At 27.1% G+C, this 21883-nt stretch overlaps 3 protein-coding genes across 10 annotated transcripts; 2 read left to right on the forward strand and 1 right to left on the reverse strand.

Annotated features, from left to right (window-relative positions):
• The first annotated feature begins 189 nt into the window (after positions 1 to 189).
• LOC138188954 (protein PF3D7_1417600) lies at positions 190 to 6847 on the forward strand. Of its 4 annotated transcripts, XR_011175767.1 has the most exons (16): positions 251 to 795; positions 1130 to 1263; positions 1349 to 1450; positions 1521 to 1645; positions 1713 to 1896; positions 1978 to 2081; positions 2167 to 2283; positions 2375 to 2490; positions 2570 to 2618; positions 2774 to 2953; positions 3042 to 3282; positions 3406 to 4338; positions 4537 to 4700; positions 4850 to 5009; positions 5105 to 6313; positions 6397 to 6847. XR_011175767.1 is itself a non-coding variant. In XM_069131078.1 (15 exons), exons 1-15 carry the CDS (start codon positions 223 to 225, stop codon positions 5945 to 5947), a joined length of 3474 nt encoding a protein of 1157 aa, XP_068987179.1. In that variant the 5' UTR covers positions 190 to 222; the 3' UTR covers positions 5948 to 6847. The 4 variants fall into 4 exon arrangements, 3 of the variants coding, with proteins under 3 accessions (XP_068987179.1, XP_068987177.1, XP_068987180.1); XM_069131078.1 differs by lacking the exon at positions 251 to 795 and adding an exon at positions 190 to 244 and having other exon boundaries at positions 5105 to 6847; XM_069131076.1 differs by having other exon boundaries at positions 5105 to 6847.
• A 460-nt stretch (positions 6848 to 7307) lies between these two features.
• Positions 7308 to 14463, reverse strand: GluProRS (Glutamyl-prolyl-tRNA synthetase). 2 transcript variants are annotated; one of them, XM_069131074.1, is made up of 14 exons: positions 14143 to 14463; positions 13682 to 13864; positions 13182 to 13594; positions 12750 to 13101; positions 12474 to 12645; positions 11988 to 12389; positions 11468 to 11918; positions 11159 to 11395; positions 9066 to 11063; positions 8565 to 8966; positions 8109 to 8497; positions 7887 to 8030; positions 7640 to 7806; positions 7308 to 7488 (listed from the first exon to the last, which is right to left on the reverse strand). In XM_069131074.1, exons 1-13 carry the CDS (start codon positions 14183 to 14185, stop codon positions 7641 to 7643), a joined length of 5352 nt encoding a protein of 1783 aa, XP_068987175.1. In that variant the 5' UTR covers positions 14186 to 14463; the 3' UTR covers positions 7308 to 7488; position 7640. The 2 variants fall into 2 exon arrangements, with proteins under 2 accessions (XP_068987175.1, XP_068987174.1); XM_069131073.1 differs by lacking the exon at positions 7308 to 7488 and having other exon boundaries at positions 7579 to 7806.
• Positions 14464 to 14801: 338 nt separating this feature from the next.
• Positions 14802 to 21845, forward strand: PKD (serine/threonine-protein kinase D3). Of its 4 annotated transcripts, none has more exons than XM_069131081.1 (14): positions 14822 to 14922; positions 15020 to 15313; positions 15765 to 16043; positions 16141 to 16272; positions 16343 to 16548; positions 16635 to 16914; positions 16984 to 17141; positions 17265 to 17326; positions 17404 to 17533; positions 17619 to 17751; positions 17838 to 18017; positions 18131 to 18877; positions 18950 to 19035; positions 19115 to 21845. In XM_069131081.1, the coding sequence occupies exons 3-14, from the start codon at positions 15779 to 15781 to the stop codon at positions 19226 to 19228; spliced, it is 2493 nt and encodes an 830-aa protein (XP_068987182.1). In that variant the 5' UTR covers positions 14822 to 14922; positions 15020 to 15313; positions 15765 to 15778; the 3' UTR covers positions 19229 to 21845. The 4 variants fall into 4 exon arrangements, with proteins under 4 accessions (XP_068987184.1, XP_068987181.1, XP_068987182.1 ...); XM_069131082.1 differs by having other exon boundaries at positions 14830 to 14922; positions 15110 to 15313; XM_069131083.1 differs by having other exon boundaries at positions 14802 to 15313; positions 17410 to 17533.
• Positions 21846 to 21883: the final 38 nt, after the last annotated feature.

The following is a 21883-nucleotide window of genomic DNA, read 5'->3' on the forward strand; positions in this document are numbered from 1 at the left end:
AAAAGAGATTGTAAATTAAATACCATTTTTTTAATATTATAATCACATTGTATGTTAACTGTTATAATATATTGAAAAATAATAAGAGTAAAAATATGTAATCTGTACCCAAATATTTGTAAAAAATTAACTTGAATATTTGAATAGTTTACCTATTGCGTCACCAGAGAGCGCAGCATCTGGATAAATATCGTTACACGTGCAACTGAGGCTATATCATGCATGTGTGTATATATATTCAATGGTTTGTAATTTCTTCTAAAAGAAAGTGTGTGTAGTGCATATTTTGTTGATAATAAATAATAATTAGTAATTTGAATTAAATAAAGCTTCATTTATCAATTTTTTGACATATATACGAATATAGAATTTATACGGTTATTGGAATGTGAATCTTTATTAAAAGTTTGGTGTAGTATCACATTAATTATATGGAGTTTCCCCGCGTAGTATTATTTTGAAAATGAGCTGCTTGTGATCGAGCAATAACCTGTCGAAATTTAAAAATTTGTTATTTCTTTATGTACTTTTGTCTGTATTGTGCGGAGAAAGATATTAATCGGGTTATTGAAATGGAATGTTTCATTTATATTATCATGCATTAATATCACGATTTCTCATTCTGTTGATCGTTTTCATTGTAAGAATGACTTATATGTACATTGTACATATATAATACAACTGTTTTCCAAATATGTATTTATAAAGAAAGTTCATATGATACTTTTAATTTTGATGTATATTTTATCTACATATATGCATCTGAAGTTATGTCTTTAGAAAAGAAATTAATTTGTACGTATTGCACTGGTTTTATTTTACATACCACTTATTTGCTATAACAATGACAATGACAATTAAAAATTTGCCGTTTTTGACTTATTAATGTAAGAAGAATGATTCCTACTTATATAAAATATTCAAACTTATTTTTTTAAGTACGTTACATTTTATAAGTTAAGTACATTTATAGTAAATAAACAATATATTTATTGTATTTGTTTAGTAGATATTTATTGTGTTAAATATATTGCAATTATATATATTTTTTGTATTAGTTATATAAAAAATATCATATATTAATCTCTTATGTGTTGTACATTCTAAATCTGTTTATTAAATTTTATAGCTAACACCATGTCAAAGCGCAATAAACCATCTAAACATAGAATTTGCTGCTTCTGTAGATTATCAGAGAATAATGAATTGGAATTTGGAAAATTTTATGAAGATGGTGAAATTGTTACACATTATTATTGTTTGGTACATGATTTTATAAGTATCATATTTTAAACAGTTTTAATATCATAATATATATTTAACATTTCAACACAATATCCTCTTATAGCTTTTATCATCAAACATGCAACAGAGAGGAAAGGATGATGAAGGTATTTTAGGATTTTTGAAAACAGATATAAAGAAGGAAATTAGCAGGGGCAAAAGATTGGTAAGTAAGCATATATAAACAAACAAAGGAAATATATATTTGAAAATTATAATATGATTTTAATTTAAAGGTATGTTCATACTGCAAAAAAGCTGGTGCCACTTTAGGATGTTGTAATGTAAAATGTAAAAAAATATTTCATTATCCTTGTGGGCTAAGGGCTGGAACCCTAAATCAATTTTTTGATGAATTTAGGTACATTATGTTTATATTGACTTTATAATTTTGGCCTTTTTAAAAAAATGAATATATTATATTTTAGATCATATTGTATAAAGCATAGACCAAAACAAAAAATAGATGCTCGAGTCAAAATTGAATTGTCAAAAACCAATAAAGTAGTATGTTGCATATGTTATGATGAAGTAGATCCTTATGATACAGTTGGTACAATGTGGGCTCCATGTTGCAAAAAAAATGCATGGTTTCATAGAAAATGTGTTCAGGTAAAATAACAGTTTATTTAAAAATATTTGAATTTTTAAGTATATCAAAATATATATTAGTTTCTGAAAAAATTGTTTTAGCAACTGGCTATGAGTGCTGGATATTTTTTTAAGTGTCCTTTATGCAATAATAAAAATTTATTTCAAAAGGCAATGTCAGAATTTGGTATTTTTATTCCAAGTCAGTAAGTAAAAAATAAAGTTTGTTTGTGTACTTTGTAATAAAATGCCAAATCAGAAGAATTTTTCATTTTAATGGTTTTGCTTTAGAGATGCTTCTTGGGAACTTGTACCCAATGCATTTGAAGAACTTTTATATAGACATGATCAATGTAATGCTCCAATATGCTTGTGTCCCAAAGGTAGAAAATATACAAGTTGTAATGCGTAAGTAAAGAAAAATTTTATTTATTACATATTAATGTGACTAAAGATTTTAATTTCTCATTTTTTATATGTTGTAATTATGATTTGGCAGGAAATGGGAATTAGCTCTTTGTCGAACTTGTGGTTCACAAGGAACTCACATGGCTTGTGGACAGCTTAAATGGGCTAATCCTGTTTGGGAATGTAGAGAGTGTATTTCTATTCTAGGTAAACAATTAAGAACTTTTTAACTAAAGTTTTTGAAGAAATAATCTTTTACCTAATCTTGATTTATTCTTTTACATAGGCAAATCTAAGGTGACTGCCAGTTCAAGCACAACAAAAGATACATTACAGTATGTATTAGTCCGTTTCTAGGAATTAAATTTAAGTATTACTACTTAATAAATATATGAATTATTAGTATATTATTTATAAATTTAAATTATTACGTATATTATATTTAGTATATATATAATATATATTATTACGTACATAATTATTTCTCCAGGAATGTTTCTGATTTCGAAGATTCTGACAGTGATATTTCTGTTGGTAAAGACTCACCTATACCATTTACATCAAGTTCACCACTTATAAGTTCTGCATCACAATCACCAATAGTTAAACAACGTCCTGGTCCTCGGAGTTTTAAATTAAGACAGCTTAAACTAATTGAAGAAATGCAAAAGTTAGTATTAAAATAATATAAGGTATTAAGAGCATAAATTTCTAAGTACGTTAAACTTAATATTAAAAACTATTTTAATATTCAATAGCAATAATAAGTATCGAACCAATGAAAATATAAATACCATGTTGGATCCAACGAATGTGGAAAAGCACAGCCTGCAGTCTACAAGTACTAAGGAAAGTTTTATGAGTGTATCAAATTCAGTAACAGCTTCAATGTTTCATAATTATGAAGATAGTTCCAATTCTTCAATTTGGCATTCTAAATCACAACTGGATAAACAAGTTGATATTATTACACTCGATAGCGATGATGACATTATAGAGGCAAATATTAAAACTTATAAACACGAATTAACTGAGAATATAAATTATTTCAATATTAAAAATATAAATTAAATAATCATTTATAAAATACAATTTACACAGATGTTCGTATATATTTTACAGGCCAGTAATTTTATTTCATTAAATAACGTGTTTATTGAAGCTAATGAAAGTGAAAATTGTTTATCTTCATTTAAAAGAAATAAAGTCGAATCTAATAAAAGTGATACTATATACGATTCTACTCTATTAAAAATAGAAAAATTGTTACAAGAAAACAATCAAAATCAAACAGATACTAATAATTCCTTGATAAGTAATTTAAATGTAACTGAATTTGATAATTTAAAGAAATTCAGTCCACAGAATAAAACAAATTTTAACATTTTGGATAATGTAATACAATTAAATGATGAAAATGAACACAATTGTACTGATTTTACTTCAAATATCAAAATTACAAATGTAGTTTCATTGGCACCCAAAGAATTTGAGAATCTATCATCTATTGAAGTAGAACAAAAGATCAATAATCCAACAACACAAAATAGGGATGGATCGATAAGTAATAATTCACTGCTACAACCTTCATGTTATCACAGTAATATTTTAAAATTAAATTTAAAAAGAAAACGTGATAAAAGTATATCGTTCCCAATAGCTTCATGCATAAGTGAACCTAAAAAGTTGCGGGAAACTAATAGTGTAATGGAAGAAACATCACGAGCATCACACATACCTTTACATGCTTTTACATATGCTGCATCCAATAAAAATAATCTAAAAATTAGTAATCATAATGAGGATAGCACTTCGATAGATGAATTTCATTTGCAAAACAAAAAACAACATATTCAAATTAAACAAAATTGTAATAAAAATCAAGATATTCCACATACGTCTAGTGCAAAATGTTCATTAAAAATGAATGTATCAAATAATATATTCACTAATAATACTGATACAAACAAAGAAAAATTTCACATGTCTGTAGATACTGTAAATGAAATGAATAAAATATCTAAAAATATTAAAGTTAATAATAACATAAAAGATGTAAGTAAAATATCTTTTAAATTGTATATTTTCTATAAAAGAGATGTATAATAAAATAACTGTGTCTATATATTGTACAATATATTTCATGTTAATATTATTTATTAAAGAATAGTTTTATTTAAAAATAGTTTGAAAGAGAAAATATATAAATTCTTTAAATTGTTTTATTGAATGTATCGTTTGTAATATTAACAGTGTGATGAGGATGGAGGTATCAGCTCTGTTGTTGAATCAAGTAACAGAAGTTTCACAAATGATACAAGAATTAATTGCATTGAAAAATCTATTACATTAGACCATTCAAAACCAAATAGATCACAAATAGCCGAACAATGGAAACCTCAGAACGATGTTGAAATGTAAGCATTATATATCTCCATTAATATTTTTACATTATAACAATTTACCGAAATTAAATTTTACATATTTATACTTCCAAATGGATAAAATGTTTGGTAAGTAATATCATTGCACTTGTATATAAAATATGATATTTCATGAATTATAGGGTTATTCTAAAACAACACAGGACATCAAATAATAAATTTCACAATATGTATTGGCAAGGGAAAAGTGAATCCACAGAAAGTAATTATTCTCAATTAATACCAGAATATGTGTGTTTACGTGATCTTAAGTTTCGTGTATCTAATATAAATAATCTGCAGGTGAATATATTTTAATTAGTATCTGCCTATTATATCATTAAAAATATGTAGGAATTTTATGGATTACCTACGTGATTATAATTCTTTTTGCATAGATGATCTTATATGATAAATATTCTGTAAATATTAATATGGAATGTGTAACTACTACAAGGAAGAACACTACATTTGATGTACCAATAAAGAAGGTTGCTCCACAATGTATTTTTAAAACACAAAATGATACTTTACTAAATTTTAGATCTGGAAATATTTATAGCAATAAAGACAAAAACACAAGCATATTTATTAATGAATACTCTGAACATGATCAAGATGATATAAAGGAAAATCTGGATCCAGTAATAACAATTCCTTGCAAAAATACAAAAGATGATTTACTAATTAATGCAACATTAGCTACAAATAATCCAAATGTTTTTACAAATAACAATAATCAAAGTGAGAATAAAACAGTTGAGCATAACGATGGAGGACGAAATCATGAAACTATTAGATTAAGTGACAACATTAAAAATAACTTCGATGCCATTACAAGTTGTAACCATAATTATGGTAAAAGTATTAATGATGTAGAACAAAATATTCAAAATTTAAACTTTGATGATATTATAGACAAAACATATGAAATACATAATATGAAAAAAGGTTTGAAAACAGATTTTAAAGTAAGTATTGATTTAAAAAGGATTAAATGTTTTGTCGATGATAATCCAAACTTGTTCTCAAGATATAAAAAAGAGGATAGTAAAAGGTGCATTCAACAAGCAAATTTTTTAAAAGAACAAAATAATATACAAACAAATTTTAACTCATCAGAACATGTAAAAAATTCAAGCATAGATGAATCAAAACACGATGAAAATTTTACATTATCTACATCTAAATATGTAATAAAAGAATTGACAAGTCACAACACCGAAACTGAAAAAGATTGAAGATTTCATTACTGAAATGAAATCGTTACAATAAACAATACATATTGGTATTTTGTCCAATAGTTAGAAGTGTGATTTAAGAAGTACTAGCAAGAAATTGTTTAAAATAATATATTTTCGATGTTATAATATAAATATGTACATAGAAAACTCGTATTTTAAAACTTAAGAAGGTATTTATTTACAAAATGTTAAAAGCACGTTCATACATGGTACATTCATTAATAATATAATTTCATAAAATAAATATTCCACTTTTGTATGCAACATTTAAAAATTTAAGGATAATACAAGAATAATTTGTAAATTTTGTAAAATTATAAATGTACGTACATATAAATACTCGTACATAGAAAATGTATCAGGGTGGGTAATATATGTAACTGGACAGAAGATGAGTTTATAAACAAAGGCAAATTGAAAAAAAGGATAACATCTTTTCATTTCAGATTCTTTTCTACAAAAAGTCGAGTTTGAAAATTTAGACTACTCAGCTCATTCCCGATCGAATTGATTGTATCTGTCAATGACTATTATTTCAAATTTGAAGTACCGAAAAAGAAGCTTCAAACGAAAAGTTTTATTTTACACTTTTGATTTACCTTTATTTGTAGAATAACTTCTTCCCCGCTTGTACCACCCTTATTCAATTGAAAGTTAGTTACGTGCATACGTAATAAAAAAATTTTCAAATATGATTTTTTTCAAAATAAAATCTCAACCAAGAATCTTCATCTTACTCGACTTACTTTTGTATACAAAATAACTTCTTGCCTGATTACCATCTCTCCTGATATATTCTACAAGATGTTAAAAATATACATATTTGAAAGAATACTATTGTTTTGTTTCAATTATGAATTAAAAGTACTGTACATATATGCTGGTAAATACATTTCAATTATGTATACAATACATTACTTTAGCTTCTAATGTATTTGCAATAAATATTATTTATACTTATAAAATTTATAATATTTAAGTATCTTTTATAATTAAATTTTATAGTTTATTTATGAAATGCTTTCAAAACCTAAATGGCATATGTCTTCTTTATTATTCCTAGTTGTATATATAGTATATGTGTCTTACTATATTTCAAATCATTTTAAAATTTGTTATAGTTTATTTTGTTTTAAGTAATATAACAGACAATTTTTTCCAACAGTTTGCTTACATTCGTCTACAATTTAACTATAAATAAGAATACATAAAATTAAGTAAAATTTAGTTAAATAGAGGTTTAAGCAATATAAGCAATATAAGAAATTTTAGACACAATTAAAACAATTGTAAGTAAATACAATGATAAATAAAATAATGATAAAATGAAGTTGATTATTTTAAATTTGAAATAGTATTAGGTCGTTTGAATAGTTTCTTTCGTTTTATAAGGAAATAATGGATGCACAACATTTCCCGTTTTATATTATTTTATCGAATTACGTATGATCCATTTTGTTCTATCAAAATAAAGATCACAACGTTCGACAGATTAGGTTTCATGTTTGTATAAAGATGCGTCGTTGTTAAAGATGTGTCTGTAAAATAAAGACACTTTTAGGACAACCTAATACAAATATCAATTCATATGGATTATAATACTAATATTAAAGTTATATGTAGAAAACTGTTGTTTAAAGAAATTTTTATTGTAATAATTGTCTCATTTTTGTATACATATTACATTACTTTAATAGCTACGGCCGAAAAGTGTATAAAATTGCGGTTTGTTCTGACAATCGGGGTGGATACATGTTTGTTTATCAAAAGATGCTGATGAAGGTGGTTGTTCAAATGGTATGCACAGACTTTTTGCACCCATTGATAATGTTCCAATTTCTCCTCCCGTATCCTCTCTATGAAAAGAAATAAAATGTATCTACTTTATATTCTACAGACAAGTGTCAATCATAGAAAAGGTTTTAACCATATTTACCGTGCACTGTCGCGTTTAATTTTATCTTCACAAGATGATTCTCCACAAAATGGTGATAATAATATGTTTTTTTCATTGAGATAAGAACAAAATTCATTCCAATTATCCGCACGCTTAATATGCTCATTCAAGTTTTTTTTTGCTCTGTGAGGGGAAAAAGTCCATTTATAAAATAATAGTATTTACAATATTATACAAAGATTTTATTTTTTAATAGCTTACTTGGAAAGCATATCTGCTTGTATACTAGTCAGTAATGTATGCAAAGCTGTGACTACATCAGGTCTTTTTGCAAATACTCTTTCAGAATTATCTCTACGTACAAAAGTGACCTGATTTTTGTTTAAGTCTTTAGGACCTACTTCAATTCTTACAGGTACACCTTTTAATTCCCAATGATTAAATTTCCAACCTGGTGTGCGATTACTCCGATAATCTGCTTTAACTCTAAGCGAATCTTTCGAAAGTTCGCCCAATAATTTATTACATTCAGAGAACAATAATTCTCTTTGTTGAGGCGTTGTACTTGCTGTAATACCGCAAGGAACTATAATGGCTTGAATACAAGCTACATTTGGTGGTAATACTAAACCTTTATCATCTCCATGTACCTACAAATGAAGTATGAAATTATTTCCCTAAAAGAGTATCCTTCTACTAAAGCAAAGGTATATATACCATTATCATAACTCCAATCGTGCGAGTCGTTAGGCCCCATGAATTCTGATAGACAAATGTTTTTTCATTCCCTTCTACGGCATTCTCTACTTGAATATTAAACATTTTAGAAAAATTTTGTCCGAGATGGTGACTTGTCGCTCCTTGTATTGCGCGGCCACTTGTTGAAATAAAAGCTTCAACGGTGGTAGTGTAGTCACCACCAGCAAATTTCTCTTTTTCCGTTTTACGGCCTTTAACAACAGGTATTGCTAACAAGTCTTCATATACTCTTGCATATAGATCTAAAATGATCATGACTTCTTCATCAGCCTCAGCTTTAGTAGCAAAAGCAGAATGACCTTCTTGCCACAAAAATTCTCTTGTTCGTAAGAAAGGTTTAGGATCTTTAAATTCCCATCTCTGTGATAAAGGAACATTTGATTGCAATAACATTTTAAATAAAAAAGTAATTATTTTATTCGTAATAACTAATAATTTACATATGTATTTGATACTTACTACAACATTATTCCATTGATTAAGTTTTAAAGGAAGTTCAGTATCAGATTTTAACCATTTGGCATAAGCAGGATACATTACAGTTTCTGATGTTGGTCTTATAGCAATAGGTTCTGCTAAGTCTGATTCTCCACATTTTGTTACCCATGCAACCTCAGGAGCAAAATCTGCTATGTGCTTTTTTTCTTTTTCTAATACTGTTCGTGTAACGAACATAGGAAAATAACATTCTTGTACACCCATTTGTGTTATTTCTTTGTCAATATATTCTTTTATCATTTTCCACACAGCAAAACTCCACGGGCGGTAAACATAACAACCGGATACATCATAATATTCAATCATACCACTTTTAGTAATAATTTGAGAATACCACTCAAAGAAATTTTCTTCTTTTCTTGCTTCTAATCCCAATCTTGTTTTACCTATATCTACATCTTTCATGCTTTCATTTTTACTTATTTCTTTATTAGATGTATTCTGTTTTTCGCGTTTAGAAATATCTTCTTTTTTCTTCTTAGACATATCAGGTATTGACTTCCATTCTTGTCCTGTTAATGCCTTATAATTATTTTTCAAATCTAATAGAATTTTTATTTCTTGGTCAATAATACTTTTATCTGTTTTAATTTCCTTTAATTTTTTTACTTTATCTCCTTGTTTTTGTATACTTTCTGATATTTTGTCAGCAGAATTTTCGTCTTTATTCGTTACATCAGTTGTTGGAATAGTAGATGGTTTCCAATCTTGACCAGTAACAGATTTGTAATCTGACTTCAAAGCCAAAAGTTTTTTTACCTCTTCATCGATAACACTTTTTTCTGCTTTCGAACTTTTTAATTGCCTTACTTTATCTCCCTGTTTTTGTATACTTTCTGATATTTTGTTAGCAGAATTTTCGTCTTTATTCGTTACATCAGTTGTTGGAATAGTAGATGGTTTCCAATCTTGACCAGTAACAGATTTGTAATCTGACTTCAAAGCCAAAAGTTTTTTCACCTCTTCATCGATAACACTTTTTTCTGCTTTCGAACTTTTTAATTGCCTTACTTTATCTCCCTGTTTTTGTATACTTTCTGATATTTTGTCAGCAGAATTTTCGTCTTTATTCGTTACATCAGTTGTTGGAATAGTAGATGGTTTCCAATCTTGACCAGTAACAGATTTGTAATCTGACTTCAAAGCCAAAAGTTTTTTTACCTCTTCATCAATAACACTTTTTTCTGCTTTCGAACTTTTTAATTGCCTTACTTTATCTCCCTGTTTTTGTATACTTTCTGATATTTTGTCAACAGAATGTTTGTCTTTATTCGTTACATCAGTTGTTCGAATAGTAGATGGTTTCCAATCTTGACCAGTAACAGATTTGTAATCCGACTTCAAAGCCAAAAGTCTTTTTACCTCTTCATCGATAACACCTTTTTCTGCTTTCGAACTTTTTAACTGCCTTACTTTATCTCCCTGTTTTTGTATACTTTCTGATATTTTGACAGCAGAATTTTCGTCTTTATTCGTTATATCAGTTGTTGGAATAGTAGATGGTTTCCAATCTTGACCAGTAACAGATTTGTAATCTGATTTCAAAGCCAAAAGTTTTTTTACCTCTTCATCGATAACACTTTTTTCTGCTTTCAAGCTTTTTAATTGTCTTACTTTATCTCCTTGTTTTTGAATTTCATTATATAATCTTACAGCATGCGATTCTGTTAATATATCTTTTGTTATATTTTGATTTTTGACTCCAGTCCACTCATTACCAGTTTTATTTTTATATTCTGTTTTTAAATTCGAAAGTCGTTGCATTTCTTGATTTATCTCCGATTGTAATTTTTTAATTCTGCTTTCTTGTTGTATAATATTTTCAGACAATGTATTTTCAGATAATTTATTTTCATCAGATATCATTTGCGATTTATTTAAAGTTGTACCTGGTGTCCCAATTTCTTCTAATCGTACAACAATTTTTTCGTTAATTAAGTTCGTATCTAGTGTTTGTTTCTAAAATAATAACAATAAGAAAAAGAATTTACATAAATGTAAATCGTATTACGTGTACATTATTAACATATAATTGCAGAAAAAATGATACATACATTTTTTTGAGAAATTTCTTTAACAGATGCTGGTGTACTACCAGTAGGTATGGATTTTGTTATATTTGTATGGCCATCTGGAATATGAAATAATATTAAAGGCTGTTCTCTAGAAGAAAATGGGCTAACAGGAGCATAAGATACATCGCATCTAAAAAATCCTTTTCTTTGTAATTGAATTATTTCTCCTTTTTCCACATGTTTTAATGCTACTTCTCCAAGCATTTGTATCTCTGTCTGAAATATTTACTACATATATTTTTGTTCTGTTTCTTAAATTTATAATTAGTAAAAACGATAAAAACTCACTCTTGTATTTTTTGCAATGAAATCTTTGTAATCATCATCCTTTCCCAATATTGACTTACTTATAATATGATCAAAATAAACAGCGTAGCATGGAATTAGATTAACTTTACTAACATCATGATTTTTATCAGACGGTATCGATAACCATGTAATTTTTAATGTATTTTTATAATCTTTGTTTTCTAAATTTAATTGTGCTACAACTCGTTTAATAACATCATTCTCTCTTTCAATTTTTTTTATTAAAATGTTACCCCAATTAATGAAGGTAGCATTTTGACCTTCAGTTAGCAAATTTGCATCATCTCTTTCTATATATACCTGTGATCCTACTAATACTTGTTTAGTGCCTTTTGTTATATCTTTTGGATGATTTTGAACGGTTAACCATTCTTCCTTCGCATCATCTATATGCACTGGTACAATTTTATTATATTCCAAAGCAGTATATCTAAAAATCGATATTATGTGAATTAGCTTTATGAATATTTTTTATAAAAACATTTTTTGTGTAGTATACCTAGTAGCAACTGGATCAATAACTTTTTTGTTAAATGCCCATATTTTATCCCACTCCATGAAAACGACAGATTTTGAACTACCTTGAGCAATAATAAACTGTTTCAATCCTTCAACTGTCATCCCTCTTCTCAGAATACCCCTTACTGTTGGAAAGCGTGGATCATCCCAACCATCAACTAAACCTTGATCAACGAACCAAGTTAATTTTCTTTTTGATAAAACTGTGTGCGTCATATTCAAACGTGAATATTCCCATATATAAGGACGTCTCAATCCCAGGGCATCAATTATCCAATAAAATTGAACGTCTCTGTCATGATATTCTGTTGTACGTAAAGTATGAGTAACGTTTTCGACAGCATCGACAATAGGACAAGCAAAATCATATATTGGGTAAACCCTATATGAAAAATTGTTACTGAATTAAATATACAAAAAATGAAGCATTTGTTAAGTCCTTTAGAGTTTTAATATTCATACATACTTATATTTTGTTCCAGTACGAGGATGTGGTTCTGGTTTGCATCTATAAATGGTTGGATCTCGTAAACATCCATTCGTAGATTGATAATCAATCTTTGCTCTAACACAACATTCCTGACCTTTAACTGTACCCTGCTGCATCTCATTCCATAATTCAAGATTCTGTTCAATAGCTAAGAATATGAATATAATGATTTTCTTAATAACTTTTTTTCCTTTAGATTATTTTGAAAACATTGTACTATTTTTATTTTAATTTTTAATGTTTTATACTTACAATTATTTCTGTTTGATGACATCAATTTCTGATCACGCTGTTCTTTCATTATATCAGCTGGTGTATTATCTACATATGCCTTACCATCTTTTATCAGTTTAGTACAGTACTCCAACATTAAGTCAAAGTAATCAGAAGAATGAGTAAATCGATCTGGTTTAATTTGCAGTAACTCCAAATCTTCTAGAATAGCTTTTTCAAACTCTACATTCTCTTTTGCAGGATTTGTATCGTCAAATCTCATAATGAATTGTCCTTGAAATGTTTGTGCATAATATTGATTTAACAAGGCAGCCTTAGCATGACCAATATGTAAATAGCCACTTGCTTCTGGTGGGAAACGTACTATGACCTATTATAGGAATAAATAAATTTATACAGATTTATGTACCTTATAAAATAAACAGTTTGTTATAAATATAAATTACTTACTCTACCCATTTCTGCTCCAGGCAAATCAATAAATTTACCTTCTTGCTTTCTTTGCCCTGTTTGTTTATTAATAGCTTTCTCAGATTGTACATTATTATGAAGAGATAATTTAGCATTCTTTTTAACTAAAAGTAATGCTTTTGTCACAGCTGATAATGAAAGCACCTGTTTATACCATCTGGTTATATTAATAAATTTTTTTTCAAACTGTGTCAAAAATTTCTTATCTACAAGAGTACAAAATACATGGATGTCAGCAATTGTTAATTTTTTGGAGACCAACCAAGTGTTTGTCATCAATATATTATCTAAATAAGAGAGTGCATCTTCCTTTAATGGATAAAATTCAAGAGGTCCGATCGCAAATGATAACCAATGATCAACTTCAGTCTTTTCACGAGGATTGACACCACCTAAATTAAACATATAACAAAAGTAAGTAAAAAAATAAAATCTATTTATATATTATAAAAGAAATAATACATATATTATACACTTACCATAAAGATCTGTACATGTAGTTCTAGCAAAATAGCGACTAACATCACTGCTTCTTTTTCCCAATACCTTGTTTTGACTATCAGTTAGTCGTATATTTCCATCATCCTTCCAATCATTGCACCAAACAATTTCAATTTTTTCCTTATTTTGGGAATTGATTACCTCTAATACTATCAATGCATCTATATACATTACAAAACATCAATTGTCAAATTAACACAATTTTATTTTTAAAAAATACATAATAGTATTACTTTATTAAACACTACACTAGGAAGATATTTTCTAACATTAAGTTAGATATTATCAAATAAAACACACTTTTTCACTAATATTATTTAAAAATAAAGAAAAAATAAGGGTTCATTTAGCGAACATTTTTGACATCTGTTTTCTACATTATTTTTTATGTATGTACTTGAACTTACTATATTTAACAAAATTGTGTTGTACAACATACCTGTTGGAGGATTTTTAGAATCAACTATAACTTTATAAGTCATTTTTATATGTGGAAATTATGTTTAAATAGAAATTACATTCATAAATATATCCGCTTAGGTTAGAACCTCTCCACGTGTGCAATGGTGCCCACTTATGGTTAATTCTACACAATCTGTATCTATACTACTTTCTCTAAATTTATACATATACATATACACACAACCATAGTGTTCTCAGAAGTACATACTACAAATCAGATATAAATCTAACGCGATAAATTGATCTCTTATGATGCAGTTAAAATTCGAATTTCATCCGAAAATTATTTTACATATAAGTCATTTATCAATATAGTTAGTATTAAGGTATAGAACTAAAATGTGTAATCTCAAATATGCGTTTATACTATTCTAAACAATAGATGGTAGTAAGGATTATTTCTTATTCGAAAATTATAACATCTTTTATACATAAATTATTTATCAATGTAAATAGTATTAAGCTATAGAACTAAAATGTGTAATTTCAAATATGCGCTCATATTATTCTAAACAATAGATAGAAATAAGGATTATTTTTTTATTCGAAGATATTATAAAGAAAATTAACGAAAGTAAATTGTATTTTTTCCTTAAAAATGTGTTAGATGTTTAAATTTCTCTTTTTTCTTTGTCATTTTACTCTAACTTCTTCTAAACAGCTATCTTCTTTCGTCTTTGATCGGATTAATAGCAACAGAATGTTGATCCTGTTCTTAATAATCTTTGGTAACAACTATATGGCACTAGATTTTTACGTATGTATAATACGTGAATATGTACATAAAAGAATAGATTCATTGATTCGTTCAAAATTTCTCTACAATATTATCGTAGCTTTTAATAAATTTTCAGCAATATTCTCGATATTCTGATAGTTTTTAAGTTGCTTATTAACTTGAATTTACGTAAGTACCCGATCCAACGTACAACAATATATAACAGGTAGAGGCATACGCGAAGGTGGGTCGGTCACCTGGAGATAACTGTAAAATGTCATCAACGAATGTGTGTCAGGCATGGATTTGATGCTGTTTGGTGACACTCATGGGATCTGTTGTCACAATAATTATGTTTCATCGATGTTAATTTGATCGGGGAATAAATAGCTACCTTGGTACAGAATCTTCCGTTGATTAATTTAAACGTGTACGTAAGATAATTCTTGTTTAAATAAAACATTTATATACTTCATTATTCAGAGTAGATATTTCACCTTTTTTTCATATGTTGTAAATTCATATGGTCGGAACATATTTCAAATTTAAAAACTACTTATTAAAAATAATTCAATGATATCAAATATTAATTAATGATTTCCTAAATGCCTTAATTCAATATGTGTTATTTGACGTCTGTTATATGATAACTTTTTAATCGTTTAAAATAAAAGAAAAATATATTTTACACATATACTTGATTTTTAATAGATATCATGAAAATATTTACAAATATTATACAAAAATATGAAGATTGATATTAAGTATTGATTTGTATATTCTTATCTTAATTTATAATAGTTTATATGCATTTAATATTATATGGTCCAAATGCATTCAGATATTAAAGATTAAGCAATTCACCTTTCTTTTTTTTACAGATAAAACAGTTAATATGGAGGGACCAGAAGTAACATTTTTATTCCAGTTTGGTTTAACTCGTGATACTGTTACAGTTGAAAGCAGCACATTGACACTCAAGACACTTAAAGAATTTGCTTGTGACTTTATAAATACAAAGTGTCCGGAACATGGATTAAATCATTTATTTGAGCGATTGCTTTTATTTAAACATGATTATAATTCCACTAATATTTTACAACTTATTACAAATGCCACTGAAGTTGTAGATGAAACATTAGTGGAAATTGTTCTGACTGGTAAATTTTGAATTTATATATTTCATCATGTATATAATGACAAATAAAATATAGAAATAGAAGAATTAAACAAAAATAATCATTTAATCTTTTCTAGCGCAAGTGCCAAATGAAGAAATTCCTATTCGTCCCCATGCTTTAACTGTTCATTCATATAAAGTTCCAACATTTTGTGATTTTTGCGGAGAAATGTTATTTGGCCTTGTTCGACAAGGATTAAAATGTGAAGGTAAATGGCATATTTTGTTATTATTATTTTATTTATCTGAAGTAATGCAATTAATTATTATATTTTGTAGGTTGTGGAATGAATTATCATAAAAGATGTGTTATAAAAGTACCTAATAATTGCTCACATGATGCCAGTCAAAGACGGCGTAGTTCTGCAATGTTAAATGTACCAAGGTCTCCAAGTCAAGGATCTACTAGTAGTTTGACCAGCATTAGTGATGATAATCATAGTACAAATAATACACCGAATGCAAGTCAAAATAATAGTACTTTGGTAAGATTCTATCGATAATGCAATTTATAGCTTATATAATCAATTTATTGTTTATATTATTGTGTTTTATTGTATTATAAATTTAGACAATACCGAGTATAATGGCACCAAAACAGTCTCGCTCTCCTTCATTGGGAGGAAGACCAGTATGGGTTGAACGAGAACTTGCAACACGTATAAAAATTCCACATACATTTGTGGTACATACTTATACCAGACCAACTGTATGTGGATATTGTAAAAAATTATTACGAGGTTTATTTAAGCAAGGCCTACAGTGCAAAGATTGTCAATATAATGCACACAAGAAATGTATAGAAAAAATACCTAAAGACTGTACTGGAGAAAATCCACGTGACAATACAGGTTCCTTTTATTCGTATGTTATTGCTTAATTTTTTCATGAAAGTTATTTCAATAAAAATGTTTATTTAGGTAACGAATATCCCGATAGTGGTGTCGGTAGTGAGCCGGAAGGAAAATGTGACGGTAGAAACGAAGAAGGCGATGGTGATAGTGATGCTGAATCTCCTTCACCTCCTCAACATTCGTCTTTTGTAGTAGATGAAACAAAAGGATCTGACGAATACACTGTAAACATACTTTTATAATAGAAAATATGTAACAGAAATATTTTTTTAAATGTCGTAGCTAATATTATTACTTCGTAAAATATTCAATAATAAATATAATATTTATTTAAATTATTTTTATAGGACCAAGTTCCAAGCAATGATGACATTATTTACGATGAATTTCAAAAATCTAGACCATCAAGGTAAAGTATATTTTTTGTTCAGTTACTATTTATGTATATATATATGTAAACTTATGTTTTATTATGTAACTTACTAGTTGCAGTTCTACACCAAGCAATAATATTCCTTTAATGCGCATAGTGCAAAGTGTTAAACATACAAAACGGCGTGGTTCGAAAGTTTTAAAAGAGGGCTGGATGGTACACTTTACAAATCGTGATCCATTGGTAAATATTTAGCATATACAAATGTTCTTATATGTATATACATGTAAGAAAGAATTGTTAAAGTTATATTTGGAAATATTCACAGCGAAAGAAACATTATTGGCGTCTTGATACAAAAGCTATAACGTTATTTCAAAATGAAAATAGCTCCAAATATTATAAAGAAATTCCATTAGTTGAAATATTGTCTATTGAAACTGCTGAGACATCCCGTTCACGTATGTATTTAATACTATATCAACTTTGTTTTATTAAAATCGTATTTATCATATTAGTGATATAAAGAACATGAATTGTATTTTAGATACAATGCATTGCTTTGAGTTAAAAACTGCCAATATTGATTATTATGTTGGAGAAGATCCTTCATATGGAGATAACTGTAGCCAAGTTCCTCCACCAGAAAGTGGTATTGGAGCACATATAGCTAGGTCATGGGAAACTGGTATTAGACAAGCACTGATGCCTGTAACTATATCAGCCAGTACGTAATTTTTCCTTTTATTATATTTTATATTAAAAAGTGCTTCTTTTATTTAATAGATGTACTTTCAATGTTTAGAAAAAGTATATCTATGTAAGATATTCTGATTTTAGGTCAAGAAGAATCTACAGAACCTGAAGAAAATATCACTGATATGTCTCAATTATATGAAATTTTTCCAGATGAAGTTCTAGGTTCTGGACAATTTGGTACAGTGTATGGAGGTGTTCATCGTAAAAGTGGTCGAGCAGTTGCCATCAAAGTTATTGATAAATTACGTTTTCCTACAAAGCAAGAAGCACAACTTAAAAATGAGGTTGCTATTTTGCAGAATCTTTCGCATAGCGGAGTTGTTAATCTAGAACGGATGTTCGAAACTCCTGAGCGAATATTTGTAGTGATGGAAAAATTAAAAGGCGATATGCTAGAAATGATACTAAGTTCAGAACGTGGCCGTCTTAGCGAAAGAGTAACTAAATTCCTAATTACACAGATATTAATAGCATTAAAACATCTGCATAGCAAGAATATAGTACATTGTGATTTAAAACCTGAAAACGTATTGTTAAGCAGCGATAGCGAATTTACACAAGTAAAACTATGTGACTTTGGTTTTGCAAGAATCATAGGAGAAAAAAGTTTCAGAAGAAGTGTTGTTGGTACCCCAGCATATCTAGCACCAGAAGTTTTAAGAAACAAAGGTTATAATCGTTCTTTAGATATGTGGAGTGTTGGTGTAATTATTTACGTATCTTTAAGTGGCACATTTCCATTCAATGAAGAAGAAGATATTAATGAACAAATTCAAAATGCTGCTTTTATGTATCCACCTATTCCTTGGCAGGAAATTTCATCTGATGGTATGCAAATCGCTGAAATAAAATAATAGTCATCTAACAATAAAAATTAATAAAACTTATCGTCTTTTTTAGCAATTGATTTAATTAATAATTTGTTACAAGTGAAACAAAGAAAACGTTATACTGTAGATAAGAGTTTACAACACGTATGGCTGCAGGTAAGCATTTTTATAATCTTAGATACTTGTTTTTAATGTTATAAAATACAAGCTTATTATAAATTATATTTTTCTTAAGGATTATCAAACATGGTGTGATTTACGAGAATTAGAAACAAAAGTAGGGTATCGCTATTTAACTCACGAAAGTGATGATGCCCGGTGGTCAGCATACAGTAATCAGCGTACATGACAGAACTCTCTGCCTACGTTAAACATCGAAACATTGCCAAATAACTTGTCTATACACAAAGGCTGGGCTCGTAGTGCTCGAGCTACGTTACGACGTTTCATTCGTGCCTGACTTGGATACATTCATGAAAGGGAGTACAACTATATTTCTTTTTAAATATCAGTATACTGATATTAAATATAACTTTATTATATATCTTCCAAAACATTTTATGTAAAAGCTAAGGATAATTACATAGAAAATGACTTAGACTGCATCGTGTAAGATAAAATATTCAAACATAGAGAAAACAACAGCAATGTTTTTATGAGAATTCTAGAGGAATTTTAATAATAAATTTGAACGTGTTTCAATATTGTAAAGTACTGGATATGAAAATTTTCCATAGCTAGTAAAATATAAAAGATTCTCTAAAAAAATAATATATATAATGTTATCATAATATCTTAAACAATTATTTATCTTATGATAAGGTAAATAATTGTCTCATACAGTTTTATTAATGTAACACACTCAATACATAATACCATTTTACAAGTAATATATAAGTGCTAACTTCATAATATAAATATATTTTCCAGCTTAAAATAGAATGTTTTATAACTGCACAAAAGATGCTTAAAATAGAGTAATTAGATATGAAATAATACATAGCAGTATATATAAGTTATAGAACACATGTATATTTCATATACATAAATCCTTTGACATTCTTTGAAGTATGATGGAGAGGAAGGAGAGAAAAAAAGAGATAGATAGATAGATAGATAGATAGAGAGAGAGAGAGAGAGAGAGAGAGAGAGAGAGAGAGAGAGAGAGAATGAGTTAAGAATATTATTATATTACTTCTTAAGAACTCACAGAATTTTTTATGGATTAAATTAATATACACGCGACGTTGTGCTACATATAATAAATTTACTAATTCGTATTTTTGCTTCAAAGCATCTAAATTTAGACATTAGAAGCTTTAACGTTTATAATTCGTATCAAACCTTTCGAGAACTAATATAAAATAAACTAAAAATGATCAAGACACGCATAAAGTGATAAAAAGTAAGATTATTGCAAATGTAGTCTCCACTTTTGATCTTATACGTCGTATTAAAATTTGTATAGATCTTCTTCTCTATTAATCATAAAGACAAGAAAAAATTTACAATTAAATAAGTACATTCCAAATAATTTGAAATTTATGATACATATTCTGAAACATTTTCTATATAATGTTATAACTATAATTATTATTGTGATAAATTTCATACTAGAAAGTAGTGAACAAAATTTTTTAGAACCAGTCGATAATACATAATAGAGAAAATTGTAAATTCCAAGTTTTTAATATATTTATTATTTTATTTTATTAGTATACAAAGTTGTTTTATATTCTTCTTTGTTTCATTGAAAGTAAAGTACATTCCAAATAGAAAGAGATCTAAATTATATACATACATCTTTTTCGTTTTCAAGTACTGTGTTCATTCCGTTTTTGTTTCATACATGATCAACATAAAAAATGTATAATTTTTAAAAAGTAATTAATTCAAATAGATATAGATTAATTATAAATTTTAAATATTCATTTTGTAGTGGTATATTATTGATTACATTACTAATACAACAACTTTCTTTTTTATTATTTTTTATCATAATATTTCTGCAATTTTTCTAATTATCAATAACAATATAGTAATAAAAGAAGCATGATGAAGAATTAGATAAGAAATCATTAAAAGAAATCACGAAAGAAATAATTTTCTTTAACTCTAGAAATCAAATGTGAAGAAATGTAATCTCTTATTTGTTAGTCAAATATTTTGTGAAGACTGAGTTGCTTTTGGATAAAAATATTTGAAATTTGTCTAAAAATGTTGTTTTTACTCGATGTTGCAGTAATATCTTAAATGAAATGTTATTATATATAAAATATTATATTTAAGCGAACCATTTTTTACAGTACTTTTATATTACATTTTATTATGATATAATATATAAATATTACTTTAATCATATGTTAGTTAATTAACAGAATCTCATATGTATAATTTATTTGCAAAATACTTAATTATTTTATATTTCAAGTTATATTTTTCTATATTAATATGACATTAAATGCATTATTGTACATGATATATGGCCTATATTTCTGAAAATTTATTTAAAAATCACTTTAATTACACAATGAGTGAATATGTTTATTGCTATGTCCATCTTTTTATTATAAAACATTTATTATAATTTTAATAAAATACTACATTAAAGTAATCAATATTGAAATAATGAGTCTAAATCTAGATATAAACACAGCAGTTATTATAATCTTAATTACATACAAAGATTTGTGCAATATCAATAGATGCTGCTATACCTAAAACAATCTGTATATGATTTGTTAGATTGGTAATTGTTTCATATATAATATCATGTATTTATAATACGTTTCTAAATTAATTGTTTGTACATATTAAATCTATTTGAATTTTTTTATTACTTAAAGGATAAGTTTTATAAAAACATTAAATTTTATAATAACTAACAACTTGTATTTTGTTCAAGCTATGTTTATAATATTATTTACAATTACATAATTAACATACAAAAGTACTTAAAAGACAGCAACATTATAATAAATAGATTTTAAGAAAAATTAACAAA

The sequence above is a fragment of the Bombus flavifrons genome, chromosome 18 (assembly GCF_040668555.2).
Source record: "Bombus flavifrons isolate JBK064 chromosome 18, iyBomFlav1_principal, whole genome shotgun sequence".
Lineage (NCBI taxonomy): Eukaryota > Metazoa > Arthropoda > Insecta > Hymenoptera > Apidae > Bombus > Bombus flavifrons.

Excerpts from the sequence above, each read along its gene's own strand:
- PKD (XM_069131080.1), top strand. The coding sequence starts at position 15,779 with ATGGAGGGACCAGAAGTAACATTTTTATTCCAGTTTGGTTTAACTCGT. Across the intron at positions 16,549-16,634 it reads GTCAAAATAATAGTACTTTG|ACAATACCGAGTATAATGGC; the intron begins GTAAGATTCTAT and ends TTATAAATTTAG. Across the intron at positions 17,142-17,264 it reads AAGGATCTGACGAATACACT|GACCAAGTTCCAAGCAATGA; the intron begins GTAAACATACTT and ends TTATTTTTATAG.
- LOC138188954 (XM_069131076.1), top strand. The coding sequence starts at position 771 with ATGTCTTTAGAAAAGAAATTAATTT. Across the intron at positions 2,491-2,569 it reads AGAGTGTATTTCTATTCTAG|GCAAATCTAAGGTGACTGCC; the intron begins GTAAACAATTAA and ends TCTTTTACATAG. Across the intron at positions 2,954-3,041 it reads CTAATTGAAGAAATGCAAAA|CAATAATAAGTATCGAACCA; the intron begins GTTAGTATTAAA and ends AATATTCAATAG.
- GluProRS (XM_069131074.1), bottom strand. The coding sequence starts at position 14,185 with ATGACTTATAAAGTTATAGTTGATTCTAAAAATCCTCCAACAG. Across the intron at positions 13,865-14,142 it reads TTCTAAAAATCCTCCAACAG|ATGCATTGATAGTATTAGAG; the intron begins GTATGTTGTACA and ends TAATGTATATAG. Across the intron at positions 8,031-8,108 it reads CAAGCAGATATGCTTTCCAA|AGCAAAAAAAAACTTGAATG; the intron begins GTAAGCTATTAA and ends TTCCCCTCACAG.